This window comes from Elaeis guineensis, chromosome 2 (genome assembly GCF_000442705.2).
Source record: "Elaeis guineensis isolate ETL-2024a chromosome 2, EG11, whole genome shotgun sequence".
In the NCBI taxonomy this organism is placed as follows: Eukaryota; Viridiplantae; Streptophyta; class Magnoliopsida; order Arecales; family Arecaceae; genus Elaeis; species Elaeis guineensis.
In genome coordinates this window covers 97,241,418-97,258,705 of record NC_025994.2, presented here as the reverse complement: position 1 = coordinate 97,258,705, position 17,288 = coordinate 97,241,418, and the positions used below count along the sequence as shown (strand labels likewise).

At 38.6% G+C, this 17,288-nt stretch overlaps 1 protein-coding gene across 1 annotated transcript; it reads right to left on the bottom strand.

The window, feature by feature from the left end:
- Window positions 1–6,836: 6,836 nt before the first annotated feature.
- LOC105052758 (NDR1/HIN1-like protein 26) lies at window positions 6,837–7,833 on the bottom strand. Its single transcript, XM_010933700.4, has one exon. The coding sequence runs from the start codon at window positions 7,725–7,727 to the stop codon at window positions 7,065–7,067; it is 663 nt and encodes a 220-aa protein (XP_010932002.1). The 5' UTR covers window positions 7,728–7,833; the 3' UTR covers window positions 6,837–7,064.
- Window positions 7,834–17,288: the final 9,455 nt, after the last annotated feature.

Sequence of the window (17,288 nt, the reverse complement as noted above, 5' to 3'; positions counted from 1 at the left end):
TCCATACAACTGCATGTCCTCTTGGTTTTGTAGTGTGTTAGGTATTCGGGCTTCCTGTGACCTTTGCTTGGTGCAATGTCTTTTCTGCCACTTGTTGGCTGAGCTTTTTAGAATGGATGTTACAGACTGGTACTGGTCTAGTTTTCATTTGTTCAACCAATTGCTTCTGGTAGGAAGAAGGAAGCTTCGCACAAATCTTTGATCGGCTGAAGCATCATCTTATATACTATGTTTTAGATGGAGCAAGTGTCTATTTCAGACAAAATGAGAATTTGAGCAGTAGCTCGCTGAAGAATAGAATTTCCATTAAATGGTCACAATCATTCATCATTCTAGTCATCGGAGGTTCTGTATCATGCTGGTGGAACGCAAACAGCAGTACACAATATGAAGCATCTTCTCCCTACGTAATTACAGATGGCTTCTTCTATTATAAATTAAGCACGATTTTGAAGTCCTGAAGTATCTTTAATTTCTGACGTCTTGATACCTTCACCTCTTCATCTTGTTATTGCTAGGTACTAAAGCTTGAGTAAAGTTGAAACACCTTGTCTATCTATTTTGCTTATCTTATTTTGTTGTTTGTATCTTTAAATTCGATCATTTGTAAACTTTTATATTACTTTGTTTTGATTTTATTATGGCTTGACATCATATTTATTTGGTTAATTTTGACATAGTTGAACTACCTTATTTTTTGTGATAAACACCAGCTTATTTTTCCTTTTTTTTGATGCAAACGGGAGGTACTACCCCCATTTTATTAGATTAAAATGATTAGAATTTATGGATACAGTTTCAAAGAGCAATTAGCTCTATTTAGAGCCCAACACAAAGAAAAAGATTTATGGACAATAATAGAACCCATATTCCACCTAAAGAAGAAACTTTATGGACAAAACAAAACTCATATCCCACCCCAAGAAGAAACTTTAGGGAGTGGGATGCATGGCGAAGGATTGCAATCTATTCCATAACTCTTGATGTTATATCTGAAACTTAATACAACCCAGATGCCTTCAATCAAAAAAGGATTGGAGCAGCTTTTGTAAGGCTGAGAATACTGAATTCTTCTTATTTAGAAGATATGGATGTTTCTCTCCCTCAGCTCCCAACAAGCAGCTGCAAAAAGTTGATACCCCATCTTCTTTGCCCACTTGCCCTTGTTCTTTCCTTTCCAGTATGTCCAAAGATCAAGAAAGTTAACTGGTCTTCCTTTAAGATTCAACTGTAATTTTATGGTTGTCCTTATACTCCTTGTAGATGAGCAATGGAAGAAAAAATGATTAATAGACTCAAAGTTGGCACCACAAAAGCAACAACCAATACTAATATTCCAACACTTCCTAGCAAGTACTTCACCGGTTTGTAACTTATTCTTGGCTGCCAACCATAAAAATACTTTAATTTTCTCTGGACTCGGTGTTTTTCAAATTGCATTTTGAAAAGGACATCTCAAACCACCAAAATTTAGGAACTTGTAAAAAAAATAATAATAAAAAAGATCATTGTGTACCAGCCTCTAAATAGGAACATCTGCAATACGAGACGATACCATAGAAGAAAGAAGGTTATTCAACAACTGAAACCGATATGACTCATATCTTGTCAAAAGATCTATCAACAGGACATACCACCTCAACGTGCTCATATTCCAAAATGATGCAACCGACAAGTTAAACTTCAATATCTGTACATAAAGATCATCAAAACTATAATTAAGAAGAATTTCATCAACCTAAGCATCTTCCCAGAATCTAATTGACCTCCCGTTGCCGCATTTAAAAGCCACACAATTTCAAAAAGCTTCATTCTTCAAACTAATATCCTTCCAAATAGAAGATAGCCCCAAAATGTTCTCGTTGGCATTCCAAACTTCTTTCTTGAGTAGTAAGCTCTTGCAATTTGGTGCTACCAAGAACCATTTGCCCCATGAAGAAACCTTCAAGACCATTTAGCAAGCAAAGAATTGTTCAATTGGGACAAGTTTTTGATACCTAAATCCCCTTGATCTTTAGACTTACAAACAACCTCCCAGCTCACCAGGCAGTGAAACCCACTAATTTCATTACAACCTTTTCATAAAAAAGCTTTTCTCATCTTGTCAATTCTGCTAATAACCTAAGTTGACAATCTGAAGATGGACATATAATATGAAGGTAGGGTCGACATCACAGCATTGATCAAGGTTAACCTGCCTCCCCATGAAAGTAACTTTCTTTTCTAAGTAGAAAGTCTCGCACTCACTTTTTCAATTAAAGGTAACCAACCTTGCTTGAGAAGCTTCCTAAAATGCAAAGGTAGGCCCAAATAAATGAATGAAAAATCTTCTTTTTTGCTGTTCAACCAAGATGCAAACTTTGAAGCCTCCCATCATTCATGTTCAGGTAATGAATGGAGTTCTTGTAGAAGTTAATTTTCAACCCAGAAGTAGTTTCAAATGCCAACAAGATGGCCTTGGCTACCAACATGCTTCCCTATTTTTCAGCACAAAATAAAAGTATATCATCTGCAAACTGTAAGCTCAAAATACCCCTGTACTCCTTAAGGTCACCAATTCCTTCAATTAACCCTAATGCATCCCCTCTTTTGAGCAATCGAGTAAGAACATCCACTGCAAGACTGAAGAGGAAAAGTGAGATTGGATCCCCTTGCCTAAGGCCTTACTTGCATTTTATCCATCTACTAGGAGAACCATTCACTAATAGAGAAATGGAGGCTGATGAAAGAAGACGACGAATCCATTCAATCCATCCGATAAGAAAGTCTCTAGCATGCAGCACTTCAAAAAGAAACTCTTAGTTCAATTTGTCAAAAATCTTTTCAAAGTCCAACTTACAAAGCAACCATTTTTCACCTGTGCACTTGCAATATGCCACCATCTCATGTATGCTGAGGAAGCAATCAATGATATGTCTCCCATTTACAAATGCTGACTGATATTGTTATAATCTTGGTTATAATCTTTGTTATAATCTTGTAGAGGCAATTTAGGAGGCAAATTGGCCTAAGGTCCTTGGCTAATGGGACCTTCCTTCTTCGGGATAAGAGTGATGAAGGCAAAGTTGAGACGGTTCAAGTTAAGGTGTACTCTATAAAACTCTCCCAAAAGGATAAATAAGTCATTCCTTCATAGTAAATCCATCGGGGTCTGGATCTTTGCTACCGTCAAATGAAAACACTGCCTCTCTAATTTCCTCCATAGTAAAGGCATTCACTAACTCAGATAGATCGGGGTGGCGAGTCAAAAAGTAGGCTCCAATTGATCTTTAACTTAAGTGCTGTTTTCCATCCAAAGAAATTCTTAAAGAATGAGTAAAAAATAGAAACAATGTCCTTCTGATTAGAAAACTCAACACCGCCATCTAACAAAACATCAAGATGATTCTTTCTTTTTCTACTTGATGCCACTTTATAAAAGAATGAGGTATTCTTATCACCTTCTTTTAGTCAAGTAATCTTTGATTGTTGCTTCCAATAGATTTCTTCTACTGGGCTTCCAATAGATTTCTTCTATTGGAAGAGCAGCTGTTTATAGGAAGTGTCCAATGGCTATCTATCTATAAAAGGTCTACATAACAGTTTGCACTCTGGATAATATGCACTGTGATGAAAGTCATAGAAATCTAATCAAGCTCTTTTGTTTTAGCATTTGTTATATTCTCTGGATAAATGGTTGCTGTATTTCCTCTTTCATTGACTACATGGTCGTTAACCACAATAAAGATTCTACTGCAGTTTTATAATGCAACAAGTATCTAAGATAAAACGTTTGGTTGCCTTTTCTTTCAATCCAGAAAATGGATTAAAGTCTGTGAACAATTCCTTATTATCATTTGCTCATATCTTCTCATGAATTGGAAACTAATAAAAGAACAAGGACTAATTTTTGAAAGGGCTAAACAAAGATAGAAAGTCTGCATCTCTGTCTGGCAACATCCAGTTCACATGATGAGTCTTGATGAGCAACCGAATGGTCTAAACGACACTGGTGGAAAATAAGTAAAACAGAGTATCATCTAAACCTTAATGAGCTCTCCCATCTTCCCCTTCAAAAAACTACCCATCGTGCAAATAGTAAGAGTGATTTATTTACACAATTTTGATTTCAAAAGTGAATAGGAAAGTAAGAAAAATGAGTGAACCATGCCACTCATCTTTTGCTACGCCTTTATTTAGTTGAATTGTTCAACAAGAATCCAGGACTCTGGCCTGTTGCATGATACTCCTCTTCTGGGCCCATGCCCTGTGTGTTGTGACTTAAAAACTATAAGGCCAGTTTGTTGTTCAATACAGGGTTGATCTAGCAGTTACTACTTTCTTTACCCAGCTTCTTTCTTCTTACTACTACAAGGCCAGTCTATTATTTAATATAGGGTTGATCTAACACTCAACTACTTTCAAGTTCTTTCTCTTATTCTTCTTTATCTACGTGGGGCTATTCCCCATCTTTTCCATTTTGGACTAAGAAGGATCCTCACCTTTTCCATCCTATATTTCTTCTTGGAATGTGACCTTAATGGGAATCGAAACCTGATCTCTTGCCCAAGTGGCAAGAGGTGACATCATGGAGCAAGGACATGGTTGTCTTTTCTTCTCTGTTTCCCCTGTTTTCATCTTTTGTTTATAGTGGAAGTGCTATTCCCACCCGTTTTATTCTTTCAATAAAAGTTGCGGCGCATCATTCTATCTCTTTTCAATAGAAAAGAGGAATCACTTTTTATACATTATTTAGACTGCTCCACCAATGATTCATTATTTTTTTTAGAATCCATTGCTTCCTTCTTTCTTCTTTTTAATAGGAAGAAGGAAGCTTCGCACAAATTTTTGATCGACCGAAGCATCATCTTATATACTATGTTTTAGATGGAGCAATTGTCTATTTCAGACAAAATGAGAATTTGAGCAGTAGCTCGCGGAAGAATAGAATTTCCATTAAATGGCCACAATCATTCATCATCCTAGTCATCAGAGGTTCTATATCATCCTGGTGGAACACAAACAACAGTACAAAACATGAAGCATCTTCACCCTACTTAATTACAGGCGGTTTCTTCTATTATAAAGCACGACTTTGAAGTCCTTAAGTGTATCTTTAATTTCTGATGTCTTGATACCTTCCACCTGTCCATCTTGTTATTGCTAAGTACTAAAGCTTGAGTAAAGTCGAAACACCTTGTCTATCTATTTTGCTCATCTTATTTTGTTGTTTATATCTTTAAATTCAATCATTTATAAACTTTTATATTACATTGTTTTGATTTTATTCTGGCTTGACATCATATTTATTTGGTTGTTCTGATCTAGTTGAACCATCTTATTTTCACTATGCTTTGGTTCTGGAAAGGAGCACCTGTTCATAGAAAGTGTCTAATGTCTATCTATCTATAAAAGGTCTCCATGACAGTTTGCACTCTGGATAATATGCACTGTGATGAAAGTCATAGAAATCTAACCCAGCTCTTTTGTTTTAGCATTTGTTATATTCTCTGGATAAATGGTTGCTGTGTTCCATCTTTCATTGACTGCAAGGTCGCTAACCACAATAAAGATTCTACTGCAGTTTTGTAATGCAACAAGTATCTAAGATAAAACTTTTGGTTGCCCTTTCTTTCAACCCAAAAAATGGATTAAAGTCTGTGAGCAATTCCTTACCATCATTTGCTTATATCTTCTCATGAATTGGAAACCAATAAAAGCACAAGGACTAGTTTTTGAAAGGGTTAAACAAAGATAGAAACTCTGCATTTCCGTCTGGCAACATCCAGTTCACATGATGAGTACAACTGAATCGTCAAAACGAAACTGAAGGCAAATAAGTAAAACAGAGTTTCATCTAAACCTTAATTAGCTCTCCCATCTTCCCCTTCAAAAAACTACCCATCGTGCAAATAGTAAGAGTGACTTATTTACATAATTTTGATTTCAAAAGAGAATAGGAAAGTAAGAAAAATGAGTGAACCAATGCCACTAATCTATTGCTACGCCTTTATTTAGTTGAATTGTTCAACAAGCATCCAGGACTCGGGCCTATTGAATGACACTCCTCTTCAGGGCCCATGCCCTGTGCGTTGTGACTTAAAAACTATAAGGCCAGTATGTTGTTCAATACAGGGTTGATCTAGCACTCACTTTTACTTTACTCAGCTTCTTTCTTCTTTTCCTTCTTCTTCTTCTTACTACTACAAGGCCAGTCTATTATTTAATATAGGGCTGATCTAGCACTCACTACTTTCATCTTCTTTCCCTCAATCTTCTTTATCTAGGTGGGGTTATTCCCCATCTTTTCCATTTGGGACTAAGAAGGCTCATCCTTACCTTTTCCATCCTATACTTACTCTTGGAATGTGACCTTAATGGGAATCGAATCCTGATCTCTTGCCCAAGTGGCAAGAGGTGACATCATGGAGCAAGGACATGGTTGTCTCTTCTTCTCTGTTTCCCCTGTTTTCATCTTTTGTTTATAGTGGAAGTGCTATCCCCACCCGTTTTATTGTTTCAATAAAATTTGCGGCGCATCATTCTATCTCTTTTTAACAGAAAAAGGAATCACTTTTTATACCTTATTTAGACTGCTCCACCAGTGATTCATTTTGTTTCAAAAAAAAAAAAAAAAACCATTGCTTCCTCCTCTCTTCGTGCACGCGGCGAAGAGTGAAAATCAACTAAATTTTTTGACATATTTATCAGAAAAAAAATATTGTTGCAGATTAAATTACAGTATATATTACAGAGCACTCTAATGATTAAATTTGAAGATCATTGTCTGATCTTGCGAGATTTTGTATATCTTATTTTTTTGGACTGCTCTCGTATCATTGTTACGATCGTCTGCCAGTATCAAAAAAAATCAATTAAAATTATAAATATATTTAATAAATCAAATAATGAATAAAAAAATTATTGTGTAGTGGGATCACATCCATCTATCAGATGCTCCCTATTCTTAGTACGACACATTATTTTGGTGCATACAAAACAGTACAAACAATGTAATGTTACAATCACACGAGAGATGTGAGACCAAGTTAGAAGGGGGCTAATCACACAAACAAGTTACAGCATTACAAGCTTCCGAAGTAGATGGAGCACCTCTTGTCCCTGTACCCAGCCAGGAGGTTGCCATCGGAACCCACCACGACGTCGCACTGCACGTGCAACGTATGGTGGTGCGTGTCCCAAGTCTTCACCCTGAACCGAATGACCGATTTCAACTCGAGCCGGAACTCGACCCGGCCGGCCGCCGCGTCACCCGACAGCTCCGCCGCCAGCGCGTCCCCCGCCGCAGGCGCCGTGCCGGTGAGATCCCCGACAACCACCGTGGTGTTCTTGTGCGGCTGGTAGAACGGGTTCAGGACCGGACCGGACCCGACCAGCTGGTCCCTGTGGTAGACCGAGGCGTAAACGACGTCGTAGTAGATGCCGATGTTCCCGTTCGGGTTGCGGTCCGTGACGTTGAAGGAGATGGGCGAGTTGAGGAGGGCGGACGGCGGCTGGGCGACGGCGGGAACGGAGAAGGAGGAGAGGTAGAAGCGGGGGCGGTGGGGGCGGAGGCTGAGCCAGAGGATGAAGACGATGACGCCGGCGAAGAGGAGGAGGGAGAGGAGAACCGAGCAGACGCACATGGCGAACCGCGTTGTCAGGCTCTCCCGGACCCGGCTGGCGCTGAACCGATGGTGATGGGACCGGGTTTGGGTCGGGACCGGTGACCGGAACGCGGACGACATTTATGCGACTTCGGAGCAAGGTAGGTTTCTCGTGAATGGACGGCGACGGGATACTTTTATAGAAGTGGGGAGAGGACGGAGATGGTAAGCTGTGGAGGCTGTCGGAGTTGGGGAGATTTTTTTTTTTTCGAAGCTTTTTTTTTTTTTAAGAAAAAACTTTTGCTCTTTCACTTTGTTTGGGCTGATGAAGAAAGGAATATTAATATTCCTCCACTGAAACTTTGCTTCTTTCTTGTTCGTTAAGCTGATCCTTGAACCAAACTAAATTGAACCCCATCCCGAGTTGGTCTGGAGCGTGGGGTTGAACCAATTCAGTTTTAGGTTAAATCATGCATTATAAAAGTTATCCATGCTCCTGACTCCTCCATTTTAATCACCGCTCCCCTTTATGTTCCACGTAGGACCAATGAAATTAGCAATACTACCTTTTTTTTTTTTTTTTTTGGGTAAGATACTATCTTATTTTTTTAAAAAAAAATGAAATATGACTACTTCAATTTTGAACCTAGGATATCTTCTAAAACAAGATTAGATTTTTTTGCTACCAAAATCTAGTCCGATTATAGTGGCTTGAAAGACACCGATCAATCTGTTGATCTACAATAAGAAAGAAAAGAAAAACTCGCTAGATTAGCTCCGATCAAATCTTCTGATGCCTAAATTTGATTGAGTTTTAGAAAAACAACCATAAAGAAAATATAATAGAGAATTAGAGTAGTATAAAATATTATCTTGTTCTAGTCGGTTTGATTCTAATTGATCTTCTTGGGTTGGACTTTTTACATCAGTCTTTAGAAGCTCAGCTTCGGGAGGTCGGTCTTTGGACTTTTGGGAGGTTAGCTTTTGGAGATCGGCCTTTGAGAGCTCAACTTCGAGAGGTTGGCTTTTAGGAATTCAATTTTGAGAGCTTGGCTTTGGAATTCACCTTCGCCTCAGATTTCACCTCAGCCTTAGGCTTGATCATCACCTTGGCCTCAAGCTTTACCTCGGTCTCGATCTTGGTCTCCACTTCGGTCTCAGCCTTGGACTTCATTTTGATCTCTACCTTGGCCTCAACCTTTACCTCAATCTTGATCTTGGGTTTCATCTTGATTGCTTGTAGACCTGTAGACCTACAAGAAAGAAAGAAAAGAGGAGTGATAGTTGAGAGCTGGAGAGCCTCACGCTATCAAAGCTTTGAATTATAAGATTTTCGCTCCTTAGGAGATGTTTGGTGATCCAACTTGGATCAGCAGGGCGATCTAAAATCACTGATGATCCAAATCCTGGGATGATCTAATCTCTAGTGATCTAAGATCACTATGTTTGATTTACCTAGTGTAGTGATTAAAGATTTCTGGATATATACAAGCTACTTGTTTGGTACGCTATGGGAATTCAAGATCACAGACTATATAATACTAAAATTACCCCTGACAACTTACTTGGGAGTTGGAATTGAGAATTAGGATAAAAAATATTTTAGAATAAAATCAAATAGATTTTATCTCTTTTTAATAAGTATGCTGAGGGAATGAAGGATTTCCTTCTTTTTCATAAAGATGATGGCCCAGGCATTTGCATGCATTTCTTCTCTTTCGTAAAAAAGACATCTCAATTATCCACCCCACGCACATAAAAAAAATATCATGGCAAAAAAAATTTTTTTTTTCTCTTGCCGAAAGTCTCTCAATCATAAAGATATTTTGGTTAATATATTTTAATATAAGATCACCATAATCGAGTGATGTTGGATATCCGTCCTTCAGAACAGATTTTCTATCATTGCATTGGACGGTGATTTAAGAAGTGGAGGTGATTTGAAATCACTGCCATATAGGATTACTATGGTGTAATCAAATCTGATAATCTCATCACCTCCACCCATATCACCTTTGATCCTGGGTGGATCACTTTATACCAAACGCTCTCAGCATATTTTTTTTGGATCCCTTAGCCTTATTTATATAGGTGTAGAACAAAAATTCGTTATAATTAGAAATAAAAATTAGTGGATGAGACATAACTCCTCCTTTGTAAACTATCACTTTCTTTCTTATGAGCCATAACTATCTTTCCATTTTTGGATTCCTCCTAATCGCAAAGTCATGACTATCTAAATTCAAATCTTTATAGAATTGCTTGCCACATATCCAATCACGATAGATAGGCCAATTTATATGTCATATAAAGTACCAAATTGTTGGTTAACATTTAGCAGTTTTTCTGATAAGAATATAATTTAATTTCTCTAGACGTTGTAACATGGAAAGGCGCAACAGAAAATTAGCTAACTATTTTTTTTGGTAAAAAAAAATTATCTAACTATTAAAATATTTTTATAGGCAAGATATCATGGCCATGCATCCTTCCTTGCTTTTAGCTACAACCATTGTTCATGGACATCATATTTTCATTGAAGTAGTCTATAATTGGTTTAAAAATTTTGAAGTAGGTTCACCTTTAGGTTCTTCTTGCATCAAGTTTACATGGATGTTGATTTAAATCCGGTCACTTATTGTGGGCTGGGTAGGTCGTGGTCCAAAGAGAGAGAGAATCAATAACCATCAAGTATCCTTTCCGTGGTGTAACTCTGAACACCAGAGAGCAGATACGCGAGAGCAGAAAAGAAAGCACTCAGAGGGGATGAAGTACCACCTTAAGCTTGTAATGCTGTAAAGTACATTTTACGTAATATCTTTCGGTCCTTTAAACCTTTAGTATCCCCCAAACTTAAGCCTTGGGTCACTTGTGGATCAATGATGTCAAATTTATACGGATATAAGTTGGATCTCTCATATTAAAAAAATAATTAATCTTCTTTCACAACGTTAATCATTAAATTACATCCAATATAAATCTCAAAATATATTTAATTTTTTTATTTATCTACCTGTATAAATTTTAAAATAGCGATTAAGCAATCCAATGGTGGACCCTTGTGCAGGAAGGTGGATCTTTCTTTTGTGCAAAAGATTCAACCCTGTCCAGGGTGCACGTTAGCCCAATTCTATTTCTTGCCCAATAAAGATTGGCAGGATTGCCCAATTCTATTTCTGAACATGACTGGGTCACAGCTCAGTCGCTTGGATCAGACATTGTCTCATTCAGGCTGCTAAATTTAACAAGTTAAACTGCAGTCAAAATTTTCAGGTATATCTTATGAATAACTTGTGATGGGACACCTTGTGAGGTTTCCATGCATTAGGATTAATTTTTTGCTTACATTATGGTGCTTTAAAGAAATCCCTATAGTTCCGCCCCCTCATGATTCAAAGTTTGAGACATATATTTTTTTAAGACTCATTTCGCCCACGAAAAATATTTATTTTTTTAAAAAATAATTTTTTAAAAATATGATTTTCATACGTTTGATCGACCATAAAAAGATAGCTTATTTAAAAATAGCTTATATTCGATTAAGCATCTATTTTTTTAAAAAAAATTATATAAAATATCTATTATATTTTTAATAGATATAAAATAATATATTTTTGCATATTATAATATGATATTAGATCATAATAATTTAATATATTAATATAAAATTAATATATATATTAACATATATATTAATATAATATTAATATTTTAATATAATACATGTATGAATCTAGATATAAATATAATATTATACTAATATAAATATTATATTAATATTAATAAAAATATTATATTATTATTTTATAAAATTTCAATTATGAATTTTAAAAGAATTTTTTGAAAAAAAAAAGTCATCAATTTCTATTATATGGAAATCTCAAAATTCACCTCTCTTATGAATTTTTATTTTTTATAAAATATGAAAACTATTTTCTTATTAATTTTTTTTCTATTCTTTTTCCTCTTAAATGCTAATCGAAGAAGAGGGCTTTTTTTCGCTTCTCAAAAAAAAAAAAAAAAAAAAAAAGGAGGCAATGTTTGTAGCTGGAAGATTACTGGATACTTGATGCGTTCTCCAACTATGAAATTTTCATTGTATTGACTATCAAGGGGATTTCACGTTCACTTCTTTCTCATATTTACTTCCTTTTTGTGCACCGTGCCTGCTGACCGTTGAGGCAACCGCCATGAGAGCAAAGCAAAGCAAGTCCGTTTGTCCGGATATACGCAGTGTCCGTTTGTCCGGATCATGGACGGTTTTTTTTTTTTTAATATATTTTTTAAATACTTATTTTTCAATCTATTTTTTTTTCAACTTATTTTTTAAAATATAATAATTTGAATAAGATGGTGCAAACATGGCGAAACCGCATGTAGACCTAGAAGTGGGTTCGGACCAGCCTAAGGCCCATCGAGCCAGACCGGCTTCGGGCCGGGCTTTGATCTCGGCCCAAAACTATTCGGGCCAGGCTCAGGCAGACCTTTCGCTCGACCTGAGCCCGACCCAGGCCCAAGCCCAAAGTCAGGCCCGATATTCTTTCTGCCCTCCAGCCCCTCCTCCGTCTTTGCCTGGACTCCGGTACAATCAAATCGGAGTGGGAAGTCTCCCTCTTGATCGGAGGGAGCCGCTATTGGAAAAAGATGATGCGTCGATGCCGAAGATGGAGGCGGCGGTGGACTTGGCTGTGGGAGATGGTGGCTGCGATAGAGGGGAGTCGAAAGCGTTGATGGTGGTGGAGCTCTTCGATCATCAGCTCTAGAGATCTCAATCTTGGAGCGCCTTGCTCGGATCCTCTCGGAAGAAGTTCGAAAAGACGATCAACTTCAGATTGCTCGCAATCCGCGACAGATCCTGCTAGATTGTGTCCCAGATGGGCTCCGTCAATGTGTTGGGCGGCGATCTGAAGCCGTCGGCCGCAATGCCGCCGTAGGAGCTCTCGACGGAGGGGACGCTCGGCGGCACAGCAATGGGAGCCTTCTGGTAGGCAGCATTCTTTGGTACTCTATTCCCCCCACCGACCTCCCCCTCCCGCTCCTCCCTCCTCTCCCTTGCCTCCAACCATCCCCTCCCTCCGCAATAGGCTCGCCCAGACCCTATTGGGTTTGGACCTTATATAGATTTGGAAGCGGACTAGCCCATTTGAGTTCAAGCCGGTCTCGGGCCCGGGCTCAAGCCGGGCTCAGACTTGTATTTTTTTCAAAAAAATCGAGTCTAAGCCTGACTCAAAGCCCAAAAAATTATTTCAGGCTGAGCTCGGGCAGGGGTAGAACCCGATCAGGCCCGGCCCAGTTCCAGCCCTAATCGTATGTTGAAAATGCGGTTCTGCTTGAAACCTCATCTTTAACATGTGGTTTCAAATAAGATGGATAAAAAAATTAAAATTTAATTTTAATTTTAAAATTAAAATTGAAACCGCATATTGGACATACCGTTTTAGTTTTCTAGATGAAATCGCATCTTCAAGATGCGATTTTTTTTTTTTTTTTTATCGTTTTAGAATGCGGTTATTTTTTTTCATTTCCGACGGCGGCGCCACCCGCGGCCCTGTCCCGCTGCCGTCCTCTTTGCCGTCCGCTGCGGCCCTGCTCCACTACCATCTGCCCCCAACTTTGCATGACCACACCCCTCTCCCCTCCTCCGGGCCTCGACGTCCATCCGCACGAACACAAAAGCCGCCCCCCACCACCCGGAACCCCTTGCACCCTTCCTCCGCCGCTGCGCCCGCACCCCACGTCCCCCGGCGCCGCACGCCATTGCCCCCACCATTGGCCACTACCCCAGCCGACCGGTGTTTCCCCTCCCCTCCCTCCCCGGTCCCGACGAAGCCCCTCGGTTCGATACGAAGCTGAAAATAAAAAAAAATAACGGTGCTCTAAAATGGCAAAAAAAAAAAGAAACTACATATTGAATATGCAATTTCATCTTGAAAATTAAAACCACATATTGAATATGTGATTTTAATTTTAAATTTAAAATTAAATTTAAAATTAAATTTTTTTATCTACCTCATTTGAAATCGCATGTTGAAGATGAAGTTTTAAGCAGAAACCACATCTTTAATATGCAGATTCGTCACGTCCGCTCCACATCATCCAAACCACCGTATTTTGAGAAATAAGTTGGAAAGAGGGTAGATTGGGAAATAAGTATTAAAACATAATATTTAAAAAAAATCTGATCATGGACTATTTCAATAATTTTTAATAATTATTTATTTAAAAAAAATTATTATAAAAAATTATTATATTTGATTGGTCAAAAATTATTTTAAAAAATAATATTGAAAAAAAATTACTACATTTGGTTTGAAATAATCCTATATGAGAATGTAGCGAAATTTATAAATATATCTTTCAATATAAAATAATTTTTTAATATCAAGATAGCATTATCATCTCCATCAATTTAAATATAATGACTATTATCATGTAATCTTTTGCATAATACTATTTTATCTTAATTTTTTTAACAAAAATTTTATATTAAATAAATTTAAAAAAACATCAGAATAAATTAAATAATTATATAAGTAGCTCTATTAAAAATATTTTTATCAAATATAGATTATCATCATTCAAAAATTTATCAAATATCCATTTTTCTACGAAAAATAAATATAAAATTTATTTTTTTATTTTTTATATTAAATATAATAATTTAATATAAAATTTATTTTTTTTTATCCAATTATTTTCAGGTCAAACAAGTCCGTAGGGACCGTGGCTATACCCTTAGCGCGGAAGAAGAACCCATCTTTCTTTGTGCGAATCCACCACGAGGTCACCAACTCCACTGATCGCGCAGGCACTGAAATCCACCCTCACTGACGCGCACAGATTCCAGATCGCGCAGTGGATGGTCCGACGGTAGATTCCGGCACAAGGTGGATCCTTCTTTCACGCGAACGATACAAATACAATCCCGAAGAGTAGTCAATGAAGCCTCCAGATGCTTCTAGAAGCTTCTTAAAAGTTCTTCAAGGTTGTAAATATATATGTACAGCAGAACCTATCCCATAGGCTTAAGCTAATGAGAAAGAAGACAATGCAGATTAATTGACTTTAACGTTCTACACAAGATCAACTGCCGGTATTATCGGGAGTAACCCGACTTTCCACTTTCCACAGCTCACCGTCACCGGACATTCTCAATTATTTTACACCAACACCCTTTAATAAATACCGGCTGGAAAAAGCCTCCCCTTTCATCTAAAACAAAAAAAAAAGCACCCTTTAAGTAGCAGTTGTACGAGGCATATAATCACATGGTGGCAACACAAGTCCGTGTTGAAAGGGTTGACTCCAGGGCTGCATCCGAGGACTGTTCATGGAATACTGCTTCAGCTATCAAAATTTTTATAACGGTATTTATTGCCGCTAAATTCTGATAGGATCCTCGGTTCGAGGTCACGTGAATTATTTAAAAATTTAAATTTTTTTATTAAAAATTATTTAAAAAAAATATAAAAATGAGAACTTTATATATCTCCCTTAAAAAAAAATTTCTTTATCCCTCCTCTTTTGTTTTCTTATATAACGCCGGCGTCTGTTGTTGTCCTCTAATCTCTGTCTTTAAACTTATAGAAATATGAAAGTTACCATATTTAGATAAATTTAATCGACAGTTATTATGACTCACGATATCTCAGTTATGAGCAGTTGACATCCGTATCATATATCGTAACCATTCGTTGACCATCGATCTTTCAGATCGTGCGTTACGATTTTTTCTCAAATTCTCGACCATTAATCAAATAGGACAATCAGTTGAATATTGATATAATCATCGATTTATAAATGACCATATTGCCAAATAAGTCATTTGATCAGCATCGGGTTGAAATCATTGATCGTCATCTGAATAGAATTGGCAATGCAGCTGATATTCGGCCATAGATCGAATAAGATTGTCAGAATTCCTCCAAGATCATAATTTCGAATATTTACCCCTACAATACTCTTTTATAATATTTTATTATAAAAAATATTTTAAAAATTACATCACCATAAAATCTACCATTCTCCTCGTCGTTGCCCACTGTCGCCTCAGCTGCCCCCTCCTCATCCTCCTTCGCCCATCTCTCCTTTACTAAGGCTGCTCGTCGAGCTTCAAAACGTTGAAATCAGAATTGGAGGATGGAATCGTTAGATCTTGAGAAGGAGACAATCAAGGCAGTAGAGAGAGGCGACTGCAGCGGTGCAATCAAGATAGTGAGAAAAGGACAGGGCTTGATCAGAGGTGATTGAGGTGGAGGGGAGAGGCGGCTATAGCAGTTGGAGGTGAAGGAGAAAGAAGAGGGTCATATAGGACTTGATCGCACTAGCTGGAGATTGAGAAGAAGGTGATCAAGCCAGCCATAACAGTCAGAGATGAAGAAGTCGAGGGTGGGGCAGACTTTGATTGCTGGCTGGAGATTGAGAAGGAGACAGTAGGAGAGAAGGAGCCACAGTGGTTGGAGGAGAAAACGAAGAAGTGGAGGTGGGCAAGCCTTGATTGCTGGCCGGAGATGGAGAAAGAGGTGGTTGGGGCAGGAGGAGAGGGGTGGGGCTTGATCAATCAAGGCGTTGAGGAGAGAGGAGGCCATAACGATTGGAAGGGAAGGAGAAGAAAAATTGAGAAGGAAAGTGAAGGAAGGAGAATGGATTTCCACAATATCCCTAAACTTTTTAATTATTTACAACATCAAGTCATCTTTTTATTTTCAAATCATTTCAATAATTTAGATTATTTACTGTACCATTCATGCACATGGCTGGTTAAAATCGATTGTAGGCGGATAAATGAGTGCGGTCTATCTTGGATAGTGTTGGTGCAGAATTCCGTCGAAGTCGGAGAAGCTGGAGCTGGGATGACCGCGGCCGCCGTCGGGACCTGCAAAGAAAGTCTAAACCGGAGTTGGGGGTGCTCTAACAAGATCCTCCGATGCTCAAGTCAGTACTCTGCTTCAACAAAAATGGAGTGCTCAAGCGAAAATTTTGACAGAGTTTCGAGATAGAGTTACCAGCTTAGAGAAGAACGTATCTGGGGGTCCTTATTCATAGACGGAGGGAGTAACTGACTGACAGCGACGTCTGTAACCATTTGGTAGTGGACCGCTCAGAGCCGTGTGAAGTTTGTTACGGAGAGTAGTGGCGTCAGGGGTTATTCAGGGCCACGTGGAGCTTGTTGCGGAGAGTGGAGTGGTGTCCGTTGTCGGGACTTGCCAGAGAGTGTGGAGCTGCATGAAATCCATTGCAGAGAGTGGAGCAGGATGGCGGCTCTTGTCGTGGCTTGTCAGAGAGTGGTGGAGCTGCATGGAATCCGTTGCAGAGAGTGGAGCTCGATTGGGATGCCTGATGGAGCAGAATGGCTCTTTACATCATCGTTCTAGGAGAGGCTCGGATGTTCCGAGGTCGCTGACGAATCTACTATTGTCGGACGCTTCGGGTGCTGGCCTTTCAGGCGGGAGTCACCTGCTGTAGGAGCTCGGATGGAGATTTTTTTGTTGACGAAGTCCGGAGAAGTCCGATCGCTAGGGAAGTCCGTCTGAGATTTATCTGATGTGGAAGCTCATCCGAAGATCGTTCACCGGAGAAGTCTGATTTTATGGGGAGCCTGGTAGGAGGTCGGCCGACGATGGACTTCGGATAGCGCTGGAGAGGCTCGACAGATATCAGAGGCGATCGGCTATCGCAGGGACCCAGTTGCTGGAGCTCGTC

Bases quoted from the DNA above. Each gene is read 5' to 3' on its own strand.
- LOC105052758 (XM_010933700.4), bottom strand. From the start codon at position 7,727: ATGTCGTCCGCGTTCCGGTCACCGGTCCCGACCCAAACCCGGTCCCAT.